This window comes from Chelonia mydas, chromosome 2 (genome assembly GCF_015237465.2).
Source record: "Chelonia mydas isolate rCheMyd1 chromosome 2, rCheMyd1.pri.v2, whole genome shotgun sequence".
Lineage (NCBI taxonomy): Eukaryota > Metazoa > Chordata > Testudines > Cheloniidae > Chelonia > Chelonia mydas.
In genome coordinates, this window is record NC_057850.1 from 220876004 (window position 1) to 220902973 (window position 26970).

The 26970-nt window shown below is 42.3% G+C and overlaps 2 protein-coding genes across 13 annotated transcripts in view; one reads left to right on the top strand and one right to left on the bottom strand.

Annotated features, from left to right (window-relative positions):
- The window catches only part of RPP38 (ribonuclease P/MRP subunit p38), a 37917-nt gene extending 14973 nt beyond the window's left edge, over positions 1-22944 (top strand). For 3 of the 8 annotated variants that reach the window (XM_037890760.2, XM_037890761.2, XM_043541266.1), the window contains one exon: positions 4146-4579. In XM_037890760.2, coding sequence (XP_037746688.1) covers positions 4146-4363 — 218 coding nt within the window. In that variant the 3' untranslated portion in view covers positions 4364-4579. Of the gene's footprint in view, positions 1-683; positions 744-4145; positions 4580-5904; positions 6357-22918 lie in introns of those variants that run through there. The other 5 variants (XM_043541265.1, XM_037890759.2, XM_037890765.2 and 2 more) reach the window with 5 other exon arrangements.
- NMT2 (N-myristoyltransferase 2) overlaps positions 1-26970 on the bottom strand; it is a 57481-nt gene that overhangs the window by 10830 nt on the left and 19681 nt on the right. For 4 of the 5 annotated variants that reach the window (XM_027820943.3, XM_007058449.4, XM_043541264.1 and 1 more), the window contains exons 3-10: positions 21540-21684; positions 9283-9401; positions 9091-9182; positions 8879-8995; positions 7881-8051; positions 6661-6769; positions 3644-3814; positions 1542-1709 (exon numbers count right to left, since the gene is read on the bottom strand). In XM_027820943.3, coding sequence (XP_027676744.1) covers positions 1542-1709; positions 3644-3814; positions 6661-6769; positions 7881-8051; positions 8879-8995; positions 9091-9182; positions 9283-9401; positions 21540-21669 — 1077 coding nt within the window. In that variant the 5' untranslated portion in view covers positions 21670-21684. The remainder of the gene's footprint in view (positions 1-1541; positions 1710-3643; positions 3815-6660; positions 6770-7880; positions 8052-8878; positions 8996-9090; positions 9183-9282; positions 9402-21539; positions 21685-26970) is intronic. The other variant, XM_027820942.3, reaches the window with a different exon arrangement.

Consider the following 26970-nt stretch of genomic DNA (forward strand, 5'->3'; position numbering starts at 1 on the left):
CCCTACTTATACATCCCAAAATGCCATTGGCCTTCTTGGCAACAAGGGCACACTGCTGACTCATATCCAGCTTCTCGTCCACTGTAACCCCTAGGTCCTTTTCCGCAGAACTGCTGCCTAGCCATTCGGTCCCTAGTCTGTAGCTGTGCATTGGGTTCTTCCGTCCTAAGTGCAGGACCCTGCACTTATCCTTATTGAACCGCATCAGGTTTCTTTTGGCCCAGTCCTCCAATTTGTCTAGGTCCCTCTGTAATAACGATCCAACGCAGTGCGCACCAATGCATGTTAATTTTCATCATCTGAGTCAGATGCCATGAGCAGAAGACTGATTTTCTTTTTTAGTGGTACTGGTTCTGTAGTTTCCACATCAGAGCGTTGCTCTTTTAAGATGTCTGAAAGCATGCTCCACACCTCGTCCCTCTCAGATTTTGGAAGGCACTTCAGATTCTTAAATCTTGGGTCGAGTGCTGTAGCTATCTTTAGAAATTTCACATTGGTATCTTCTTTGCATTTTGTCAAATTTGCAGTGACAGTGTTCTTAAAACAAACAACGTGTGCTGGATCATCATCGGAGACTGCTATAACATGAAATATATGGCAGAATGCAGGTAAACAGTAGACACAGAATTCTCCCCCAAGGAGTTTAGTTACAAATTTAATTAATGCATTATTTTTTTAACCAGCGTCATCTACATGGAAGCATGTCCTCGGGAACAATGGCTGAAGCATGAAGAGGCAGATGAATCTTTAGAACATCTGGCACGTAAATATCTTGCGATGCCAGCTACAACAGTGCAATGTGAATGCCTGTTCTTGCTTTCAGGTGACATTGTAATTAAGAAATGGGCAGCCTTATGTCCCATAAATATAAACAAACTTGTTTCTCTTAGCGACTGGCTGAACAAGAAGTAGTGGGCTTGTAGGCTCTAAAGTTGAACTTGTAGACGCTAAAGTTTTACATTGTTTTGTTTTTGAGTGCAGTTATGTAACAAAAAAAATTTGTAAGTTGCACTTTCATGACAAAGAGATTGCATTATGGTACTTCTATGAGGTGAATTGAAAAATACTACTTCTTTTGTTATCATTTTTACAGTGCAAATATTTGTAATAAAAATAATATAAAGTGAGCACTGTACACGTATTCTGTGTTGTAATTGAAATCAATATATTTGAAAATGTAGAAAAGCATCAAAAATATTTAATAAATTTAAATTGGTATTTTATTGTTTAACAGTGCAATTTATCGCGATTAATTTTTTTGAGTTAATCACATGAGTTAACTGTGATTAATCAACAGCACTATTCAAAATATATTTTGTAAAAATAGTGCAGGCTTATGGGAATTTTTTCCTTTTTCTCTACTGCTGTTCAAAGTGAAGAGAAAAGCTAGTATAGATTTTTTTAAGTTCTGCAAGTGCCTTAAAAATCCCTTTTAAAAGTAAAAGAAAATGGAATGTTACACATTAAATACTTCCTTTCATTTTTTTTTTTAATTACCCTACTTTTCTGAGAAAAGTAGACAGGGAAAGTAAGTTACTTACCAATTTAGCTATAATGAGTGCATCATTCATTAGATCCAAGAGAGGAGTCTCTGTATGAATATTGTAGAAGGAATAGGCAGCTTTGAGGCTTTTATGTACAGGATGATGCATAACTGTTGAAGGTAACGTGTAGAAACTCAGGAAATCAGTTAAAATGCCATTTGAACTCTGGGGAAGAAAAAAGTCATTGAATGAAGAATCAACTTGTAATTAATTACTTACAGTTTTAGCCATCTCCCTGCGCAGCAGATATTTTGGGAAATTACAAATACTAGCTGCCAGAAGCCTACCCTTCAAGTGGGCATGGCTATCAGCACTGGTCTCTATACAGCGCATTCATCACAACTTCAAAAATGTTTAAAATCTTGGTTAAAATCAGATGCACAGAATTGATGCCCTCGGAACATCTTAATTTCATAAACAGAAAGGCAGGGCTGGAGGGGACCTTGAGAGGTCATCTAGTTCATCCCCCCCATACTAAGGCAGGACCAACCAAGTATGCCTCGATCTTCCCTTGCAGGTTTTTGTCTAACCTGTTCTTAAAAACCTTCAATGATGGGGATTCCACAACCTCCCTTGGTAATCTGTTCCAGTACTGAACTACCTTATAGTTAGAAAGTTTTTCTAATATCTAATCTAAATATTACCTGCTGCAAATAAAGACAATTACTTCTTGTCCTACCTTCCTCCGAACAACTGATCACTGTCTTCTTTTGTAACAGCCCTTAACATATCTGAAGACTTATCAGTCCCCCCTCAGTCTTTTTTTCTCAACACTTTTCCAGTTCTTTGGAAAAGGAAATTTTTTGCTTTTTGACAGCAATTTTTTTGTGGAAAATATGTAGCATATTTAGATCAGCTCTAGTGATTCACGTTGAATGAGTATACCAAATTGCAACATAGTAACTCAAAAGGGCACTTGAAGTGTGATAAGGGGGATGTCTTTTTTAAGGACCTCTGATGTAAAGTTCAAATATCAAATATGAGGATGTCACTGCTGAGCTCTGTATCACAGAGGTGAATTAATTATGGACCTTAAGAAAACACCTCCAATGACTCTGCACGTTCACTATTAAGGATGCTAGAAATGTTAATTCAGTGATTATGAGCTTTATTAAGGTCTCCCCTTTCATTTTGCTATGGTCTTTAGTACCAACATTTTGAATTGAAAACAAAACAAAGCCTTTGGCCATTTGTGCTGTGAAGGCAGCCTTCTTAACGTAATTGCAATCTAACTTTTCTGTAGTTTCTTTCATCCTAAAAGGATTTCTAAGCACGAGCAAACAAGTTTAATATAGTGACTAGCAGCTTTCAATGGAACGTAGGTTCCTAAGCTACATGGGTCATTTTAAAAATTTTACCCACAAATAATAGCACCAAGAGGTGTGAAGTTAAACTATTAAATTGAGTATCAGATTACATTTGAAGCAGATTTATCCAATACTGGGACTCTCCACATAAATAGGTGCACCTGAAACCAGTTAAGCGGGATTTAAATTTTGTGCTGGCCTGCTGTGGAGTTCCTATTTGACATCTGAAGGAATGACATCAGACCCCAATCAGATTCTCATTTCCTCATGTCAGACATTTTAGCAGCTCCTTTCTTTCTGGAAAAGCAGATTCAAATATTAATACTTGTAATCAAATTGTTTTTTTCCAAAAAGAGGTGGTGAAAAGCAAACAAGATTTTTAAAAATGTAGAGTGCCTCCCAGATGGTCATCACTTTCAGAGTTTTAGAATGCTTATTTAATCAACTTGTTACATTACCACTGCAGTCCATACAGACTCCAAAAATAAGTGTTTTCTTATCATGCGATTAGATTATTAGAATGTACAATAATGTTTACTGTTCTCTGTTTAATATAAAGAACAAAATGGAGAAACTATGTCAAGCTCCACAAATGCTACAATGCAAGGTTAAGTATAGATCATGGCTCTGAGTGCACTAGAAAGCCCTCTTGCTTCTCATGGAAGTTATCTTGATGCCATCAAAACTCTAATGTCAATATAGCCTTACACTGAATTACTTGTGTAATATTACTGGGGAGGCAAGGGTGGAATTTACATATATCTTATTTACATTGTTAACCAATGTTTTTACCTCAACTACAAAGGTGTCAATAATATGATCCTGAGGCAGGAACCAGTGGGCTACCTCTTCTTCATCCATTACAGGAGCAAGATTAAATTGCTTCAAGTAACTGTTGATCAGTTCTTGCACTGCTTTAATGTCTTTTTGTTCCATTGGTCTCAAACCTGAAGTCTTTGTGGCCTTGTTATAACAAAAAGAAAAAAAAAAGATGTTGAAAGGAACAACTTATTTACAAAATATGTGAAAGTAGGTTACAAAGTGCGCTCCATAGAATATTCATTATTAGCCTACTTTACTCTAGCATTATAATTCATTATGCCACTTTACAAACTGCCTTCAATCAATATTTCCTACCTTCTAATTACTGAGACAGTCTGGGGCACTTCAAGCTTTACATACTAATACTACTTCATTTCTCCAGGGAATCAGACACTGTTGCCTGTAGCCTAGACTTCAAACATTGTGTGTTCCTTTTTTAATTTGATCATTTCTTTTCTTCTAAATTACTTAGGGCCCAGAAAAAACCCTGATCATCAGAAAGTGACCAGAAGACAAAAATATGTTGGATACGAGAAAGTGATTTTTACTTGGTGTGTGTTTATATTTGGTCAGCAAATATTTAACATGAAAATTTCCAGCTACTTTTACCCCTCCAAACTAGCTTGTTGTCTAATTTTTCTATGCAGACATAACCATTTTTCTATTCATGAGAAAGCCCCTCTCATATAAATTAAGGCCACCCTGGAATTACTAAGCTACAATATATTTTAGAAAATAACATATTTTACAGAGGGACTTTATACAATGGAGAAAAAATATTTCTAATATATTGTAATTAACGTTTAGATATGTGGAAAGCAACTGAATCTTATTTTCTCCAACAAATTTTTGTTGATTATCCAATATATTTCTTCATTAAACAAAGGTTCATTCTCTTTCAGAGCTTATCTGCTTCATCATTCAATGAAGTCATATAATGAATTTGTTTAACATGTTAGTCATTTTCATGGTAATGTGGCAAGGTCAAATACAGGGGTCCCCACTTTTCAGGCTGGCTCTGACAGCTTTGCCCAATTCAAGCAAAGCAGTCAGAAAACTAGCTTACCGGATCCCTGAGGATGCCCCTTGTGGAAGATGGATCACTGGGTGGTGTAGAACTAGTGCAGCTGCCCATATAGGGATTGTGGCTGGTGGGAAGGAAGCCTGGCTGGGGCATCCTTAAGTCCCAGAAATCCTGAGCTGCCAGAATAGCCTGAGGCAGTTTGGACATGCTGGGGAACAGTCCAGTACACAGCCAACTCCAGGACTAGGGAACAATTTCTGGCTTAAAGCCACTTGCCTCCTACCCCAATCAAGCTGCTCTGAGCGTATCCCAGGTCAAGCAGCAGCTCTAGCCCAGGATTTTGATCTCCTGGCAGGATCAGGCAGAAGAATGTATGAAAACAAATGTCTGAAACAACAACAGGTTGGCAAGATACGTTCCTTTTGGTATACTTTTTCCTCAGTTAAATTTGTCTTAAAAGTCCCCTATTAAGTAACTATATACTTGGAAAGTGAAAAATACCCAAGAAGCTTTGTTCAGAGTAACATTTTGTTAATATAATCACAATATTCTTATATGATTTCAAATAGATCTTCAGAGTAGACAGTAAAAAATTTCAAGAGTTGTGTTGCTAACTATGCTGAGGTCCAGGCCACCACCACATCTTCACCGCTCATTTTAGCTGCACTAGTTAGATTAAAGCTAGTGCTAGGCCTATCTGAGCTGCAATCAGATGTCCAATTACAGCATAGACATACACCTTTAGGTACAAGGATCTTAAGTTTTCTTGACTTTCTGAGAGACATAGGCTCCTAAGTGCTTCTGTCACTTAGGTGCTTTGGAAATTTTACTCAGAAGTTATTGTGTACAGTGCTGCATACAAGTCCTACTCTCTTCCTAGGTGTGTTTCTGGGGCTTATTTTCCCCCTCCCCATACTTTATTTTTCTTCTACTGTAGTCTGTAACTTATGAATTAGCAAAGATTGGTTAGAATAAGGGTTGTATATTTTCTAATAAACCCGGTTCATTTATGAACCTTGTGCTTTAAATCGTACTAGGTAGAGACGGCAAATTTTCTTTTCCTGTATTGGCTCTGTGAGACAGAACAGAACCCTATATCTGAATTATCTACTAGATTTTTAGGATCTAAAAATTATTTCAAATTTGATTAAAGTTAGACTTAGTTCTTTGGGCCTAAAAACTAAATTAATTTAGTTATTCATTTTAGGCTCTGCCAACTACTGCACAGTATACAAGTGAGAGAGCATGTGTGTGCAGCATGGGAAGTGGGTCACCCTGATAGCATTCCGTACTGAGACACAAACAATGGACTGTGCTGTGCAGGGGAGCATCTAGTATGGTGTTGAAGCTATAAAGGTAACGAGCATCTGAGACATCAGACCAAACAACGATGGCAGACATAGCTGTCCAAGGCAGGTAAGTCATTATGGAAAAACTTGAAGGGAGGAAGGGGGGGGCAGATTTTTATCTGAATAAAAGACATGCACAGTACATAGCATTTCCTGAGCTACAATTTGCTGAAGCAGGTCACCGTATGGAGAAAATGTTCTCTGGCAGACTGGGTTAAAATGCTTCTCAGCATTGCCTTATCAACATCTTAGGATGCCTTCTTTGTAAGAAAGGTCATAAACTGTGAATTTCCAACTCCATTAAAAATGATACATTAATTGGATGAAAAATTAACTGTATACAATTGTAAAAAGTGTGTCTCTTCAGTTTGTGGTTGAATGGGATTGAGTTGAAGTTTACTTGGGGAGTTTTGTGAGTTTTTTAAGGTCTCTGGTATTTCTAAATAAACTCATCTACACTCTTGTAAATCCCCTTCCCAACCAACAAATATGTTTTTACATCGTGTAAATGCTTTCCTTCCAAAATGAAAAGCTTGCCTTGTCAGAGACAGATGGAAGGGTATTTTGGGCCTCACAATAACTGTGAGGGTTCTCTAGGCAGTTACATTGCTTACATCGGGAAGTCTGTAGAGCTTCATTGTTCTTTGTAAAGTCATATTTCTACTCAAATGTGAAAATTTCACCTCTACCAATTTTCTGGGGTTCAGTGATCGATGCCAATACCTGGAAATACAATTTAAAATACGTTAATATAATTACTAATTTTAATAATATATGTTTTATAAATATTTCATCCAATCCCTGCCTCCCAAAATTAAATAATTGCATCTAAGGAGCAATCCTATACTGCTATCTATAGGGGGCTTGAGCAGTAGCTAAACAGGCCAATAAAATGTTGACACTACACCTTTTAAATTTGTTACTGACTATGGTATGGTTGGCTATCATAGTTTGTACCCACACACATTTTTAATATTGAGATTAGTAATCAGGGCAACTGTACTTCACCCTTGTCATAGCCTTGGCTGTCTTCACAACACTCATTTTGCTATACGGACAAGACCCTCTGCTTGTCTGTGTAAGTAGTTTTTTGGGACGGCCTTCTCCTGCCAGCTGTCTCTGTGATAGAACATTCTTGGATACCCAGCATTAAAGGAGGGAAAATTTTGGTGAGGGATAGAAAAACCTATACCTACTCTTCCCCCGAAAAAGACTCATGGTATTTCTGATGTCCATAAACTGCAAACAAGATTTCAGCTTTTAATATTTAATCCAAAGATTCAGAGAACTGCACAGAGCTTAGTTATCTACCAGAAGGATTAAGGGCTGAGCCAACCCTCAGTGATTTGAACTTGTGGCAGCATAAGCAATATTGAATCCACTCCACGCAAACAAATTTATACTGAACTTCACACAAAACTTTTCTGACAGTACAGTTTTCCCATCACTGTAAGATGCACAACAAACCTCCCTTTCTGCAGAGAACGGACCCTACAGAAGGTGTTTAAAAAGTAGTACTATATTATTCCCAGAAACTCTGTTCACCCCACCAGTCAAGAAATAGGTCACTTGAAAAATGTATGTACCTAAGTATGCAACCTTGTCAGTGCAGGCAGTGCCCCAAACAGAACTACATGTTACTGCAAAAAATGTCCAAGGCATCACAAAGAAGTTGGTCATGTCCTCTGCATTAGAATCAAGTCCACAATGTTTACCAGAAGTTTACAGCAGAAAAATGAACATTTTTATTAGCTAGTTTGTGAAAATGACAAGGAATCCTCTTTAAAATGATCATTCTTGGGAGCAATGTTACTATGAATACCACCTAGGTTACCTGCATGTGGCCACAGGCTTGGGGAGTACCACTCCTGCAGTGTAAACTGCCTGAAAAATCCCTTCCAGGTTTACTCTTCTGGTTATTTCCCGAATCAGTACAGGTGCTACTCGTTTAGATCTCAATTTCTTGTGGACACAAAGAAAATTGATTTCTACCATTTTCTTCACACTAAAAGCAATTTAAATAACAAAACAATTAGAAAACCCACTAAAACGTAGTATAGTCTTATTTATATAGTTTTATTTTCCATGTTGATAGTAGAATTTCAGGTTATACAAGATAGCTTCTCAAAAACATAAATAACGCTCATTTTAAAGTCTTCAACAGAAGGACTCAATTATGTAACAAAGGACTCAGATAAATCATTGAGATTTCTTATCCAGTGTTGGTATACGCTCTTTGTATTTTACATACTTCTAAGCATATAGATCCAAATTTTTAACATGGCTGCCTTAAGTTGCATCCTCAAAGTATACAACAAATGTCAATATTCTGTACTGCATCTGGCAGGATGCCTAGGCTGGAGAAATTGCTTTTAATACCCTTTAGATCCGCACCATGACCTGAATTGTGGCCTGGATTTAAGAGCCTGGAAAGCAATCAAAGCAGGAGGAAAGAGGCATCAAAAGGTTCCACAGCTCATATTCACCGATTAATTATTCCAGTGCTCCAACCCTACTGAGAGAGCCCTGGTAACCAGTCTAACTGACTGAACATCCACTTTACACTTTCCAATAGGCCAGATAACATCAAGCAGCTCTCCACACCTTCTATCAATAGAATGTTTCTGAGGCGGACATTTGTTTGCCATTAGTTTTAATTGGAAACTTCCAAAAGCCTTGTGAAAAATTTCAGACCCGTGTAGGTTTCTTCTCCCTCTACGGTCAATGAGGCCTAGCACTCAGCTCTTCAATCAGACAATCCCCACCGCAAAAGACAGTTCAATATTTATCATTTGTTTTTATTTATCTTTATATTTATCTATTTATATTTACCTGTCATAAATCCGAATGTGTGCAGGGATGGCGCTTATGAACCCTACCAGTTTTTTGTTTGAAGTTACTCTAACTCCACAGTGCCACTGGGGTAGCCAGCCTGGAGGACGTAGTGCCCTAGAATCAGTGGCAGAAACAATTACAGATTAGTGCTCAAAAGAATGTGATCAAAACACCCTTCTTTGCAATCCAACGCAGAAATTGCTACTCACCACATAAGAAACTCAGGTGAGTAGTCAAACCTAAACATGTTATCATCATCTTCTACGTAATTCTCATTTAATAACGTGTACAGTTCCTTTAGCTGAAAACACACATCAAAAAAGGAAGAATTTTATCTCACACATATCAGCCAGAATGTTTCATCAAGGACTGGGCGTACACACACACACGGTTTTACTTACAACTTCAGCATTGCTCAGGTCCAAAGTGTCCCACATAAAACCCTGTGGCAAAGAGTATGGCTCTAGGCGGACATTGTCCTTATCTGGTTCAATTGCACCATGAGAAGTTATAACCTCATCTGTTATAGAAAGGGAGAAAAAAATTACATTGCTAGCTAATTTTAAAATTAATAATTTTTGAAGTCACTTTACACAAGGTGTAATGTACAATTATGAAATCAGAATCTGAAGCCTTTTTAAAATGTTGAAAATAAGCTTTTGTTTGCTTACATTATTTTTCTGTTTTACAACTCATTCAAGTCAGCTAATACTTCAGCAGAGCTATTGTACAGAGGCTCAGAGCTATTCTATTGCAGTTTATATCTTAACATTTCATAACAGAGCACAATTGAATAGCAAATTATCAGCATGTATGTATCACTTAGTCAACTACTGAAAGCTATGTCTGGGGAGGAGTTCTGCAGTTCAGCAGTGAGATTCACAAGCTATGGTGCTGATCTTGCAAACACTGACTTATATGAACTCAATGGCACAACTCACATGCATCAGCATTTGCAGGATCAGGGCATTTTACAGAATGGCTGCTGATGAAACGAAAAAACTTTCATTTGTAAATTTTCAATTAAAATTGTGGTTACATCTATAGTTCTAGACTCGCTGTTGGGTAATCTTGTCTTTCTTCACAATTTCAAAAGCAGGTAGACTAAAGATACTTTTAAAAATATAAACAGGAGCCACTCTTCCTCTGTTGGACGGCTATTACACAGCAGCCAACCAACCCCACAAGAGGCTTCCAAAGCTGAACAACATTAGGAAATATATTAGAACATGTTAATCATGTTTGCACAAATTATTGATAGCATGTCAAGACTATTGCAATCTTAGTTCTCATTAATACACCTGAATGACCAGTAGGGTGCACTATGCAGCTTCTTTTGCAGAAAGAGCTTCTGCCAGGAGATTGCTCAATAGTGGTAAAAAGAACAGGAGTACTTGTGGCATCTTAGAGACGAACAAATTTATTAGAGCATAAGCTTTCGTGGGCTACAGCCCACTTCATTGGATGCATAGAATGGAACATATAGTAAGAGATAGATTATATATATTTTTCACACACATACAGATAAGTTGGAAGTTGCCATACAAACTGTGAGCGGCTAATTAGTTAAGATGAGCTACTAGCAGGAGAAAAAACTTTTATAGTGATAATCAAGAAGGCCCATTTAGACAGTTGACAAGAAGGTGTGAGGATACTTAACTTAAGGAAATAGATTCAATATGTGTAATGACCCAGCCGCTCCCAGTCTCTATTCAAACCCAAGTTAATGGTATCTAGTTTGCATATTAATTCAAGCTCAGCAGTTTCTCATTGGAGTCTGTTTTTGAAGCTTTTCTGTTGCAATATTGCTACCCTTAAATCTTTTACTGAGTGGCCAGACAGGTTGAAGTGTTCTCCTTCTGGTTTTTGAATGTTATGATTCCTGATGTCAGATTTGTGTCCATTTATTCTTTTGCGTAGAGACTGTCCGGTTTGGCCAATGTACATGGCAGAGGGGCATTGCTGGCAAATGATGGCATATATCACATTGGTAGATGTGCAGGTGAATGAGCCCCTGATGGCGTGGCTAATGTGATTAGGTCCTATGATTGTGTCACTTGAATAAATATGTGGACTGAGTTGGCATCGGGCTTTGTTGAAAGGATAGGTTTCTGGGTTAGTGTTTTTGTTGTGTGGTTGCTAGAGAGTGTTTGCTTCAGGTTGGGGGGCTGTCTGTAAGTGAGGACTGGTCTGTCTCCCAAGATCTGTGAGAGTGAGGGATCATTTTTCAGGATAGGTTGTAAATCTTTGATGATATGCTGGAGAGGTTTTAGTTGGGGGCTGAAGGTGACAGCTAGTGGCGTTCTGTTATTTTCTTTGATGGGCCTGTCCTGTAGTAGGTGACTTCTGGGTACTCTTCTGGCTCTGTCAATCTGTTTTTTCACTTTAGCAAGTGGGTATTGTAGTTTTAAGAATGCTTGATACAGATCTTGTAGGTGTTTGTCTCTGTCTGAGGGATTGGAGCAAATGCGGTTGTATCTTAGAGCTTGGCTGTAGACAATGGATCATGTGGTGTGTCCTGGATGGAATCTGGAGGCATGTAGGTAAGTATAGCGGTCAGTAGGTTTCCAATATAGGGTGGTGTTTATGTGACCATCGCTTATTAGCACAGTAGTGTCCAGGAAATAGACCGCCTGTGTGGATTGATTATCACTACAAAAGTTTTTTTCTCCTGCTGATAATAGCTCATCTTAACTAATTAGCCTCTCACAGTTTGTATGGTAACTTCCAACTTATCTGTATATATGTATCTATATCTATGCGTTCCATTCTATGCATCCGATGAAGTGGGCTGTAGCCCACGAAAGCTTATGCTCTAATAAATTTGTTAGTCTCTAAGGTACCACAAATACTCCTGTTCTTTTTGCGGCTACAGACGAACACGGCTACTACTCTGAAACCTGTCAATAGTGGTAAGTTAGTATTGCCTGTTGTCCAGGTTGGAAGGCCAAAATCACCAGCAGCTCCATGAAGACTCTGGGTACAGAGAACCCTCCAGCTACCATTGCTACAAAATAATAGTCTTGATCCATTATGGTATACTACCTATATGACTGCTGCTGGCAGTCTCGTACAAGGAGGGAAAATTTTGAAGTTTATGAACGCAAAGATTCCTGCAACTATTTCTTGAAGCAGAAAGACTAAATGCTTCTATCTGAAGTCATAATCTTCAACACATTGAAGAAAGAGCTTCCTTCCCCAGTCCACTCACTCAGCACCTCAGGAGGAAGCTGAAAAATGTAAAGGTGTAGGCCATTTCCACTTCTCACAAATAGGAAGTAGAAATGATTCAGACAGGCTGCTTAACAGAATATTCAAAGACCACTCATATTCTACAAACCCTATTTCTATTAAGCAGCCGTTCAGAATCTCTTCTAGATTCTATTCGTTGGTAGTTGCCCACACATTTTTTTCCTCATCCTCCTAGACTGGTGAGTGACAGGACCAGCAAGCTCTCATCTCTCAGCTGGTGCTGAAGGACGGTCAAGGTATGACCTCACTAACTGCTGCCTAGCAAAATACATTCCTGTGGCGCATGTAGAGTAAAAGGACTACTAGTTTGAGGTGTTCTGAAAAGATGGCTAAAATTCCAAAGGCTGGATTTAGAGTCCCTTGGGGAACAATGTTGTGACACTATTTTGTTAAGTTCTCAAGAATGCTGGAGAGCTTTACATAGAACGCTACTTGGAGCCATCAAACAGCACTTTGGGGATGAAGTCTATGGACTTGTCTACACTACAGAATTAAGTTGACCAAAGTTATGTCGACACAGAGCCACCACAGTAATTACTGTAGTTTTTCCATGTCCATACTAGCTCCTTCTGTCGGCGGTATGCATCATCACCATTTGCGCTTCCACTGAGTGAAGTGGGGCATTGACAGCTGGAGCCTCCCCACCACCATGGCTGACAGCCCAGAGTCCTGCCACTGCCTCTTGTGGGGGATGGAGAGGGGAGAGAGGAAGGAGAGCCTGATCCTGCTCCCCCAGTAAGGGATTGGGGTAGAGGTGGGGGGGGGAAGGAGAGCCTGATCCTGGCCACCTCCTGGTTATTGATGGGGGCAGGAGGAGAGCCTGAGCTCAGCTGCCTCTTGGTGAGGGATTGGGGGAAAGAAGGAGGGGAGGTGAGCCCAGGCCCGGCTGCCTCCCAGTGAGGGGAGAGGCCAGGGAGAAGAGCCCAGGCCTAGATGGTGGCCAGGCTCAGGCTCTTCCCCTTCTCAATCCTTCACTGGGAGGCAGCAGCAGGACTCCGGGCTGTCAGTCCCGTGCAGGTCTTACAGACAACAGGCGATATCAGTAACACAGTGTCTACACAGATACTGCATCACCCTAACTACATTGACCTAAGTGTGACGCCTTTTGCAGAGGTGGAGTTATTAGGTCGATGTAGTGGGCGACTGACATTGGTGGGAACACTATTATAGTGTAAACAACTACAGTGTTAGGTCAACGTAAGCTGCCTTACATCAACCTAATTCTGTAGTGTAGACAAGGCCTATAACCAGCACCCTAAGTAAGCTATTAGTTTAACTTGGAAAGTGCAGTGAATTTTGTATTGTCACATGGATAATCATAAATAAAAGAGTTCCTGGGTGTTTCTTCACCTTTCCTGATTCTCTCCTTAACTTCCCATTTTTGGAGTGCACAACTTGAGCAGACCATGAGAGCAGGTGTTTGGACTGTGGCTACTGGGGCCAAGAGGCTCAGAGGCCATTGGAGACTAATTCAAAGCCTTATTTTCTTAACAGTAAATTTTTTTTTGCTCACAACCATCTAGAGTTAAGCACCAGAAAGGAGGAACTGAGCTTGAGGACAGGAAAGAGTTTGTCAGCTTTGCTTTAGTGCAGTGTTTTTTGATGCTCTGCTACTTAGATGTTTGTGACCACCATGAGTCCATGTGGAGTAGACTATTTTCTCAAAGGACTCAGATGTTATGATGCTTCATCCTGAGTAGATTTTTCTTAGTCTGAGGGCAAACAAATTCTTCAATCTCTATGGTAGTGTGGACCAGGTCAATTTAACACATCCATTTTACTGGAGTTAAAATGTCTTCCTAAGTCGTGTGATTCTGGGAGATTTCCTTCTTAATGGATGAGGCACCCCTGGTATGCCAGAGGTGGCCCCACAGAGGAGTGGGAATCCTAAAGGATGGTGATGTGGCCTCTTGACATTTCTAGTTTCTGTTGGATTAATTTTTCCTGGGTGCAGCAGCAGGGAGGAGAGAGGTGCTTGGTTCCTTCTCCAACTGTGAGGTGACTTCCCTGGATCGCAGTCTGTGATGAGAGATCCTAAAAACTCTGTTTGGGAAGGAGACTCATTCAGTGTAAGAAGTCTAGAAAATTCTGTTTAGGTTTATGAGGGAGATGTTATCCCAAAGAAGAAAGGTCTTCCATACTTCCTAGGATCCAAGGCCTCTGAATTCAGACATGGTGCTAGATTAAAGATTCAAATATTTGAGTCCGTTTAGTCTGTGTACATTTTGGGTCAGTGCCCGTGTGTTCCTACTGTGTGTTCCGTACACCATGTAGCTCATTTCTGGGTGGTACTGTAATATAAGTGTGACACAGGGTCCCACTGGTTTCACTACTCTGCGTCAGCAACTCTTCTCAGGCTTGACATACTCACTACACCTAACACACTGTTGTCATGATATATACCCAAAAGATGGCCTGTAGTATATCACTGGAAAGCAAACAACTCACTGATCATTAATATACTTGCATGATGTCTTTACAGGGTGTGAACAAAGAGTTATAAACATGTAGTAGAATTACGTTCTTAAAACATGTTTGGCAAGCAACGAATAAGCCCAGTCTGCCCTACACAAACGGATGTATACTTGCTTATCTGAACAGCCTGGTTGTCAGGCAGAAACAATGAAGATATATTTACATAAAAGATAAACAAAGCTATCAAACTAGCAACTGGGGAAGATAGCCTCTTAACTATAAAGACAGGAGAACTGAATCTCAAAAAATAAGCAACTGAATTAGCTGATTGTTTATAATATTACTATATTATAAAAGTGTATCGAGTAAGGTCTTTTGTGAAAGCCTGTGACACACTGGTGATTAACAGCATTGTGAAATGTATGCATTAATACTATATGAGCAATTATGGGTACTCACTGATACTACACTTTAAAGTTGGTGACGAAACACAGGGAGAAAAAGGTTTTCACCAAGACAGGAGGGAAGGCAACTATCTACCTGTCTCCAGTGTAAATTAAACAGTGTGGAATAAAAACAATGGAAGTCCCATTTACATATGAATCAGCAGGAGAATAGAGACTGCACTCCCAGGAAGCATTCCTGCCTCTGGAAGGAGGGTCAATGAACATTGGAAAGACAGCATGGCATCTACACGCCAGCAGGAGCGAGAAGTTTTATCTAGGCTTACTTTTCACAGAATACATTTCAAAGGTTTACTGGACTAAAAAAAAAGAAAGGGGAGAGAACCCCATAGTTGTCTATCTCTTGGGGGATTCAGAGGGCTGGAGCTCTTGAAATCACAGAATGTTGGATCCTTCAATCAAGGGTGTTGAAGTCTCTGGGAATTGAATATAGGAGAGAAACCTGCTTAGACAAAGATTATAACTTGCTGACATTAAATACATCTTTGAAGTGTATTTTTACTTTTGTTTGCTTGTAACCTTTTCTGTCTTTACTACTTATTCTTGGTATCACTTAATCCTACATCCTTTTGTTAAATAAACTTGTTTCAGCTTTATTATAAATCAATTTAGTGCTGTGATTGAAATAAGAATGTTTGTCAAACCCCAGTTAAATGAATACATCGCTGTTACTGTCTCCTTAAAGGAGTAGAGAACATAATTTCTGTGAGTGTTCCATGAGAAGGATGGACACTGCAGGGAGACATCTCTGGCAAGATCAGAAGACGGGGTTCACTGTTGTTTACCTGCAAGGCAAGGTTTGGACTGGCAGAGTCATGAGGAGTTTACCGGCAAGGTAGACAACCTAGTATGTCAGGGCAGTTGTCACACAGCTTAGCAGTAACAAAACTCTCACTTGCAGAGGCGGGGGGGGGGGGGGGGGGGGGGGGGGAAGGGGGGCACACAATAAAAAACGGTTACCCACCTTTTCGTAACTGTTGCTCTTTGAGATGTGCTGCTCATGTCCATTTCGTTCTAGGTGTGTGCACGCCCATGTGCACGGTCATTGGAGATTTTTGTCTTAGTAGTATCCATAGGCCCAGTTGTGGTGCCCCCTTGAGTGCCACGCTCATGCAGTGGTATATCAGGCGCTGTTGGCCCTACAATCTCTCAGTTCCTTCTTGCCGACAACTCCGACAGAGGGGCAGGAGGGCGAGTAATGGAATGGACATGAGCAACACATCTCGAAGAACATTTACGAAAAAGGTGGGTAACCGTTTTTTCTTCTTAGATTGCTTCTCATGTCGATTCCATTCTAGGTGATTCACAAGCAGTATCAATGGAGGTGGGCTCAGAGTTCACGGTCTTGCGGCTTGCAGCACTGCTCTGCCAAAGCCAGCGTTGTCTCGAGCTTGCTGGGTAAGCGCATAATGAGACGCCAACATGTGGACAGATGACCAGGTAGCGGCTCTACAGATCTCTTGGATTGGTACCTGTGCCAGGAAGAATGCCGATGACGCTTGTGCCCTAGTCGAGTATGCCATCATGATCACCGGCAGAGGCACTTTCGCCAGCTCATAGCAATAGTGGATGCAAGCCGTGATCCAAGACGACATCCTCTGAGCAGACACTGGGTGACCTTTCATTCTGTCTGACACTGCAACGAACAACTGCACTGACTTATGGAATGGCCTTGTTCTATCTCTGTAGAAGGCCAGCATCCTCCTGACATCCAGGGTGCATAGTCTGCGCTCCTCATCTGATACACGAGGCTTTGGAAAGAAGACGGGCAAGTATATGTCTTGGCCAGTATGAAACTGGGAAACAACCTTGGGCAGAAACGCTGGGTGTGGTCGCAGCTGGACCTTATCCTTGTAGAAAACTGTATAGGGCGGCTCTGAAGTAAGCGCCCTGATCTCGGACACCCTGTGGGCCGACGTTATCGCGACCAGGAATGAGACCTTCCAGGAGAGAAGCAGGAGAGAGAAGAAAGCCAGAGGCTCAAATGGAGACCCCATGTGCCTCAACAACACGAGATTCAGGTCCAGGGAGAGGAGAGGGGGAAAATGGGATCTCGGATGTGCGGGTAGAGACGCTCTAAACCTTTCAAAAACTGTGCCGTCATGTCGTTAGAGAATATTGACCTGCCTTGGAACGTAGGAGGAAAAGTGGAGGTAGTGACCAGGTGGACCTTGATAGATGACAGGGACAAACCTTAGAGTTTGAGATGCAGTAGATAATCCAGGATATCCTGCAGCGGGGCCTGCTCAGCCTGAATACACTATTCCGAGGCCCAGCACGTGAACCTTTTCCATTTGGCCAGGTAAGTCGTACCCAGCAAGACCTGCTGGACACGGGCTGAGCATGCCCATTCATACGCGCTTAGCCATGCAGCAGCCAAGCCGTCAAGTCCAGTGCCGCCAGGTTCGGATGCAAAAGGCTGCCATGGTTCTGTGAGAGCAATCCGGCCAGAAAGGCAGCTGCAGTGGGGCAGCTATCGAAAGGCTCAGCAACGTGCCAAACGAGTGCTGGCCAGGCCATGCGGGGGCTATTAGCATAACTTTCATCCCATCTTACCTGATCTTCACAAGGACTCTGTGAATCAGCGGCACTGGTGGGAAGACATTCATCAGCGCCCCCAACCATGGAATGAGAAAGGCGTCTGACAGGGAGCCCCAGTCCACTCCCCGGATCAAACAGAACACGTGGCATTTTCTGTTCTGCCTGGATGCAAACTGGTCTCCCACCTCTGGAAGATTATGCTGACCACCTCCGGATGGAGCGATCACTCGTGGCAAGAGGAGAAAGTCCTGCTGTGGTTCTCGACCTCTTGAACGAGGAGTTGCTCGTGAAAAGGGTCCCTGAAAAGGGATGGGAAAGAGGGGTGGGTGAGAGGGAGGGATGGCCGAAAATTGAAGGGTATAGCCCCGAGATACTATGTCCAGCACCCAGCGGTCCAAGGTGACCCGCAACCAGGCCGAACAGTAGGGAGGAAGACGGTCGAGGAAAGGACAGGGTGGATCCGGGGAATTGACTAGGGCGTTGCTCTCGAGCGCACCTGCAAAATGAGCGCTTCTGGCTCCCGGGATGCTTCGCCGGGCTGGGCTGCACATATGAGCGAGAGGAGAAAGGTGGCAACAACTAAAATTTGTGTCTCTATCCCTTCTCCTAGCAGGACTCTGATGAGGCTGCCATGGCCTTGGTGACAGGGGTGGTCGGAACTGCTTCTGTGCGGACTGCAGCGTATGCATGCCCAGTGAGCGAAGGATGGCTCAACTGTCATTTAACCCATACAGCCTTGCATCTGTTTGTTCGGAGAAGAGACCATTCCCATTGAATGGGAGGTCCTGGATCAAAGTCTGCATCTCTTGGGAAAGGCTGGCAGTCTGAAGCCAGGAGCTGCGCCTCATAACCACTGCCGACGTGTCAACCCTAGCTGCCGAGTCCCTCTGTGGAGGAGGGAGGTTTGCTCCGTTGCTCTGAGGCAGCGACAGATGAGCAGTGTGAAGGGGGCATCATCATGGCTGGCATGCCCCACGCTCTCCAATAAGGCCACTGCGCTGTCCACTGGACATGCTGCCAAGGCAGTGCCATCCATGTTGATGCGGCCTCAGGAGCCCAATCGTGCCAGTGGAGTCCGGGTGAGGGGCTGAACTGCCCTTCCGTGCCAGAGGAATCCCCTTCTGGTGACCACGGTGGGGCCGTCAATGCCTGCGTCTGCCTGCTGACCGTTGCCGCTGGAGACGGATGCCTGGAGTGAGAGGATCAGTGCTGGTATCGAGAGGAACAGTGCCGGGGCTGGGAGGACTGGATTAGTGATGGGGAACGCACCCACGGGGTGGCGACTGAGATCTGCGCCAAGAAGATGACTGGCGGGAGGGCGAATAGTGCCGGCAACATGGACACTAGCGCCTCCCCTTAGGCGATCCACGTAGAGATGCTGGGGATCGTGATTGCGGTTCCGGTGATCAACAGCAAGCCCCAGAGGATCTGGGTTTCGACTCTGGAGATCTGCGGCATGGAGGAGAGACCTGCCTTGTCTTGGGGGATCGGCAGCGCTCCATTGCCCCCGAGGGATCTTAGCGGCTGGCTTGCCCCCATGGGGAGCCTTTGCCATTTCCTGCAGCACATCAGTGGTGCCGGGGAAGGCCTCTGCTCTCTCGGCACTGGGGGAGCTTGGGAAGGTGTCGATGCTGCCAGGAGTTTGGGTCCCCTAATACTCCCAGGAGTCAGTGGTAGATCTTTTAGGGGGCTAAGGGCCCAGACCAGGGAGGCATGTCCACATGGCTCTGGAGTGGCCGGGGTGGCCCAAACTGGATCCTTTGCCCAATGTCCCATGGCCCTTGTTGCTCGGTGCTGGGGAGCCATGCTTCTTTGTTTTCTTTTTGGGCATCGGTGCCAGGGGTGCGCTGTGCAGCGAGGCTGAAGTACTAGGCGAATCTTGGTGGGACGGCTTGGAAGCCAGATAAATGGCAGCCTTCATGAGGAAAGCCTGCAAACTAATATCCCTTTCTTTCTGAGTCCTGGGTTGAAAATTTTTACAAATACAACACTTGTTGTGCACATGTGATTCTCCCAAGCACTTGAGGCAGCTACTGTGGGGGTCACTTATAGGCATAGGCCTGTTATAGTCCGCGCAAAGCGTAAACCCCGGAGACCGAGGCATGCCCTGCCTGGGGCAAAGTCCCCTCTGGGACTCTAACTTCTAACTACACTAAAAATTACTTACCACTAACTACAATAAACAAACTATTTACAAGGCCCTAAGTCTCAAAGTCAGACGAGACGAAACCTCTAGACCTTGCTATTCAAGGAGAGGCGCTCCAGCTAAACACCACAAGTGGTAAGAAGGAACTGAGAGGGCATAGGGCCAGCAGTGCCTGATATACTGATGCATGAGTGTGGCATTCAAGGGGACACCACAGCTGGCCCTATGGATACCGCTAAGGCAAATATCTCCAATGACCGCGCACATGGACGCGCATGCACCTAGAATGGAACTGACATGAGCAAGCGCTCGAAGAAGAACTCACAATTCTGGGAACCTCTGCAGACTGTCCAATTGGCTGACAGTTTTGGAGAAATTTAGGACTGGAAGGATGTTGGGTTCACTCTGCAAAAAAGTAACTGGGTGGCAGAAGCCAGGGTGTGACCTGCATGCTTGTAAGGCTGGCTGGTGGTGTCAGGACTCTGAGACACAGCAGCATAGCATTTAAGGCATGCAGAGTTGCAGGGCAGGCAGTGATACAACCCCTTACTGGTCTGGGTTGAACCCCTAAGTGTTACAATTTAAGTAGTAATTTTAAGAGGGGTCTTTTGCATCATGCCATTCGGAAGGAGAAAAGGGTCAAAATACCAGTCAAAATAACAAGGCTATTGAAATAATGAACTGTTGGGGAAGAGGGAGAACAGTGTGTGAGGAGAACTCATTTAACCTGTGGCATAGGGGTTAGAGAAAAATCCTTCCTGCCTCAGGCACTAACCTTTTTGCTGGGCTTCCACTCCATGCCTGTGGGAGCCTGGTAGCCAGGACTGGTGACATTAACTTACTGCACTGGTGCCTGGAGGGGATCTGGCTGGAGAGGTGCTGAGGTGGTGCAGTTCAATCCCTCAAGAGCGCTGGAATGGGGAACCAGGCTCAAGAGCAGGAAAACAGTCAGTGGAAACCACTGCTGAAAGAGATGGTAGGGACTGCTTCACTTGCAAGGTCCCCAAGCTTCCCTGGCACTGAAGAGTTCCTGGTATTACCAGTATTGTCTTACAGGAGACTAATGAAATAGGGCTTTCCTCCAAGGGTGGAGGAGTCAGCAACTGCACTCACCCACGGCAGCATTGAGTGGGTGCTGGAGATAGGCAACACCTGTGCAGAAGACAGACACTCGATCAGTTTAAAGAAGTCTTCAATCAAACTGTCTCCAAAACAATGAGGAAGGGAAACACTGTCATATATAGGATGGACTACGGATAAGAATTGTATGCACTGGAGGAACGCATGAATTGTATGCAGTGGAGGAAGCGGGTGAACAAATAGGAACAAAAACAGTTATGCATGGGAGAGATGTGTAATTAGCATCAATTTATGCAAAAACAGTGCATCTCACACCAGCATAGTGTGGGTCTTTGTTCCTGTGGGACACCTGGCTCATAACAGTTTAAAAATCTACTACTGCTACCAACTAATAAAGTTATCCCTTTCACTGAAGTGGTAGAGACCTTTCTTCCCTGTAGTTCTCACGTTCAAACCCCAGTTAGCCCAAGTGGGATCATTGTAATAGCACATTTCCTGTTTTCATACATGAAACTCATTCTGATATTTCATTTCATGACATACCTTTTTTTTCTCCAAACCACCCACCTCAGTAGTTTATCAGTAATTTCAGATGGCTGCAAAGAACAGAAGTGACTACTGAATCCTAACACATTTTGATAAAGAATATATCCAAGCAGTCCAATTTATATCTGTGTTACAGAACACTCAGTAAAATGTCAACATGCTCCTTTTAGCTACTGTTAAGGTCAATTTTGTACATAGGCCCAGTTAAACTTACTAAGTTTGGGTACAGGTTGCGTATCCCAAAACTGGTATTTACGTTTGGTCGCTTCATCAATGTTCTTTGCTGGTCCCTGGCATGCAGACAGCAGCTCCATAGCTCTCTGAATGTCTTGCAGCTTCTGCATTGGAATGGCTGGATTCTGTACAGCGAGACAATAGGGGAAAGAGGCTTGTTTACTACATGCACACTGAAAAAGTAGTGCATACACCATATTCACGTCACTTGCTTCAACGATATTTTGATAGTATTTTGTATATTTGCTCCCACCTTAAGCAAGGCACTGCCAGGGAGTTCAGACCCAACATGTAGGTTTTGTTGGGGGAAAAACAGTTTTATAAACTTCCACTGTTTTAAAAGTAGTTTAATTATTTTTAAACTTCCTCAAAATAATTTGTTTACATTTAATAATGAACTTGCAGTGTTTGTAACACAAATACTGTATCATAACGCTACTGTAGGAGGACCACAGCGTGAAGCTAACCATTCTTTTTTCCCCACTGCTCCATCTGAACAAAGCTGAAATGGTAAAACAGAGTAAACCGCTAAAAGCAAAGATGACTTTTAAAATTCCTTCAGGTTTAACAATCTAAGGTGTTATTAGTAATGCACATAAGGGTATTTAAAGTATATATAGATATAGATGTACAAAATACATACTGTAAAACATCACTTTAAAAAGTCAGCACTATTCCATATTTGTTATGCTATTTTGCTACATATTGCAATGTTTACTGAAGTTCTATCAGATGTTGTTTTTATTAATTCTTGCTTTACTTTTCAGTGTACAGAAAATGCATGTGTTATAAGTCCATTCTGCCAAGTGCTACAGCTAATGTTGTTTTGCAGATGTTAGCAAAGTTTCAAAATTAAGAGAGCATTTAAGAGTAAAGATAAAATAAGCTAAAATTCTACTTAAAGAGGAAAGAGACTTTTACAGAACCGTCTCCCCATCCAGACAGCCTAAAAGTTAGGGCTAAACTTTCCCAACTTTGGTGGCTAAAGGTAGGCATCTAAACCCTCATTTCAGAGATAAAGCTGAGCACCCACAGCTTCAATAAGAATTTTGCCTGTGTAGTGTATACAGACTGCAAACCAGTGATAGACACAGTGAGTCATAAATCTGAAGGGATATTTCTATTTTTGTTTCTTAAGAAAAGTCCCATCCTGGAGCAGATTTGGGAGTTTTGCCATCAACTTCAGGAGGCCAGGATTTCACCCTAGATTTTCTCCAAAGCAACAGATACATTCTTTAGACTACATTATATTACATATATTATTTAAAGTGTTCTATCCCAACTGTTGAATACACAAGCTCCCTGCTTCTCAGTTCCATATTAATTTGTCATCCTCTGATTATTTCACTTCCTTTCTAGGACTCATCTAGAGAAAACACCACAAACTAGAACTAATATGGACAAGCAGCAGGCTTCAGTACCATCCATCTCAAAGGCAGATCTACTGCATGTAGTTTAAGAACTTTCAACTTCAAAGAAGTCTGCATGTCTTATCATTTATATATATTTTTATTCTCTAAACATTATGCAGTTTCTCTAGTTAACTAAAGTATTGCAAGATTTCCCTATAAAAATAATATTATGAACATATTAATAAAACTGTTCTCTGGCCTGAGAGGTCAGTGCATTAACATTTATTTACTTACGGGCTTTGGTTCACCCAGTTATGTCAACACTGTTACAGCAAGAAAAAAAACAGCCTATTTCTAGATCCAAATCATAGTGACATGGGTCACTGTTCTCAACTAAAAATCAATATATATAGTTCCCATTGGTCTAGTATGAAGGTTTCTAAGGAAGTAGAGAGATTTTTAATGCTTACCAGTACACGGACTAATCAAATATTAATTCTGACGTGTCAATATTAGTATTTTGGATATTTTTAATTTTAGCAGTGTAAGCAGTTCCACTCACCACTGTAGCACCCCTTTGGTATCAGAAACTGCTACTGTGTGCAGTGGCAGCCTCCTCTTAACCACTGCTTTAGCCTTGTGATGGCCTAGCTCTCTGGCCAGCTGATCTCTTAAGTTCAGTTCTGTCCCATTATGGGGTAATAAAGTCCAACTACAGAATCTACACCATTATCCAAGCAAAAGATCCTCCTGCTCCTCTCAGGCTACACTGAAGTTCCCTGTTCTTCACCCGTACTCCTGGGGACTGCAGATTTCTTTCTTTGCTCCTTTGGCTGAGCACTGCCTCCCAGGTCTCTTCACCGGGAAGCCCTTCTTCCTAGCCCTTCCCCTCTGCTTCCCTTCCTACTCTAGCAGCTTCTTTCAGGGTCTTCCCTGCTTCTTACAAGCACTATCTCAGGGCCTCTCACAGGAATCTAACCTGCTCCTCATGGTTTTCTCCAGCCTGCCTTAGGCCCTTTCTAGAAAGAGGGGGTTCCCCAGGATCCTCTCTCCTGGGTTTCTTCTTTCACTGAGTTCTCATCCCTCTCTGTGTAGTTCTCTCTGAGCCTTTCACAGCTTAGATCTCTAATTGTAATTGAGCCACCAGATCAGGATCAGCGCGGGGTTAACTGCTAAAGTCACAGGCAAGGCTGAGCCCAACTCCTCTTGACAGGCTAGGGGATCAAAATATTATTCTATTTCTATGCCAATAACAAATGACCATTATAAATAAGACATCTGTCCACATAATATAGAAGAGAAGGGGAAAAGGTATATATCATTCTGACGTCAACCATGACTAGTCTATGGATGATGGTCCTTCTTCCTGAGGGAGAAGGGTTCTTCATTCCTTGCAACTAATTCAGAGATAGGTATGTGGTATGAAATTTGTTTTCAGTTCCTTTTTATTTCTCCAAAAAGAGGAGGAAAATTTTCTTAAGAAACACACGTAAGCTGGAAAGCAATATTTACTTTCTCAATTTAGAGTGAGTTCCTGCAGTTAAGAGGGACTGGCTAAACCCTCTGGAGGAATGGCACAAAGACTGAAAGAATAAAACAAAATGTACAATTTTATGTGATCCAAGGGAAATTTATCTGATGTATAGAGGGAGCTGGTGGCCTTTTCTGCATAAAGTGAAGCTTCGTCAGTGCCTAGAGTCCTCTCTTATGTCACAGGAGGAGTTGTGGAGGAAGTTCATTCTGTTACACGTGCAGATACGCTGAACAGATGAGGGACTAGTTGGAAAGAATAGGGAACCAGAGACATTTTAAAGAATATTGATATCACACTTCCTTTTGATCCGTAATGGCTTTTTTTGGCGAGACTGTTACCAGGGGGAAGTTTATGCATTATCCAAAATCCAAGTAGCCACCTGTCATTGATGGAATAAATGGGCCAAAATTGGAAGAGGGCTACCACAAGGCAGCTGTAACCGTAAGTTCAGTTACCTGACTATTCAATTTAAGGTGTTCCATCATTTAGAAAAGGCCTCTAACTACTTACTATCTAGATAGTTGTTCAAATGCCATTATCCTCAAGTCTGACATTTTAAAACACAGAAAACAGCTGTGGAAATGTCTGTGATTAGAACAAACATTGATAATACTTTAAGACAAACAGATTAAGACAAAGACCATCCTGGACTAGAACATGGACAGGGCTTACTTATAGCAAAGAGACTATTTTGCTTGGCAAGTGAAGACAGAACAAAGATGTAGACCATGGAGTCGAATTACCAATACAGAATATACACACTATACTTTACGTTTACACTTCAAAACAGACATTTTTGTTTTTTTGCCTTTGCTCACACATGTATTAGTTCTTTGTGGCTCTCCATTTGTCTGTTGGGGGGAAGGGGGAAAAGACTGCCTTTTGCCATGCTCCCTGTCTGTGTTCTATGATATTTCCTCCTGCTGCTTTGTTTCTATGTGTTCGCACATACTGCAGACTGAAAAATAAAAGACTACAAAGTTAATTTCACATTGTAGCCTGCAACAGACACAGAGTACAAGGATAGACACACTGTTTGTAGGTTAGAGAGGCAAAATGCAAAGATGAGATTTCAGAAAGCAAGGCGAGCTGTGTAAGGATTGCTACATATATGCCTAGACAGCAACTGCTGGGAAAATGTCTCTGCTGTACAAAAGTTCCCGGATGGAACTGACAATATTCTGTCAATGCAGAGAGTTTGAAAACTGAGTTTCATGCACACATGCCCTTTCCTGTATGTATTTGCACCAATAGGATATTAAACAAGATATTTTCCACGTCACATAGTTGTTTACAGAATTAATTCATACTACAAATGAGGGACCAGAGCATTCAAAAATATTTACAAACACAGACTGACTCAAACTTCAAGATATAACCTAATCATTAGCTGCCTGGGGTTAGGAAGAAACTCACCCCACAGGCATGTTATTGCTTAATTATCCAGTTATAGGGGTTTTATACTTTCCTATTCAACATTTTCGTCAATGATCTGGAAGTAAATGTAAAAATCACTGCTGATTAATACTTGTGGACGATGCATAGATTGGTGGAGTGGTAAATAATGATGAGGATAGGGCAGTCATACCAAGTGCTCCAGTTTTCTCTGTAAATTGGACAAAACACATTTTTAATATTAATAGTAATTATTTTCAGGGAGTTCTATGGCCTTGTGTTACACAAGAGGTCAGACTACATGATCACAATGGTCCCTTCTGGCGTTGGAATCTATGGGCATGGCTACACTTGCAGATGTAGAGCGCTGAGAGTTAAACCAGCCTTCGGAGACCGCAGCAGGGAAAACGCTGCACTGGCGTAGCCACATTAGCAGCTCTTGCAACGCCACAAAGAGCAGTGCGTTGTAGTAGCTATCCCAGTGTGCAAGTGGCTGCAAAGTGCTTTTCAAATGGGAGTGGGGGGGTGGAGTGTGACAGGGAGCATGTTGTGTGTATGTGGGGGGAGAGAGAGTGGGTTTTTGGGGGGTTGAGAGCATGTCAGCATGCTGTCTTGTAAGTTAAGACAGCAGCAGGACCTCCCCCCGCCCCTCAAAACAATGTGGCCACTTGACTTCAGGGGATTATGGGACATTTCCGGAGGCCAATCACAGCGCAGTAATGCAACACCTCATTCACACTGACGTCCAGGCATTTCAGCCAGGGCGCAGCAAGCTTTATGCTTGTCTTGGAGGTGGATTACCAGGAGCGCTCCAGCTGCAGAGTCCAGGCGCTCTACGCACCTTGCTAGTGTGGACACATTGGGAGTTAGGGCACCCAGGGAGGCTTTCATGTGCTCTAACATGCAAGTGTAGTCAACCCCTTTGAATATAGCCAAATGCAAAGTTATACATCTAGGAACAAGGAATGCAGGCCATACCTACAGAATGGGGAAGGGGGAACTGTATCACAGAAAATTGTGACTCTGAAAAGGATTTAGAGGTCACAGTGGACATGCAACTTAACATGAGCTCCCAATGTGGTGCTGTACAAAAAGGGCTAATGTAATCCTTGGGTCTATAAACAGGGAAC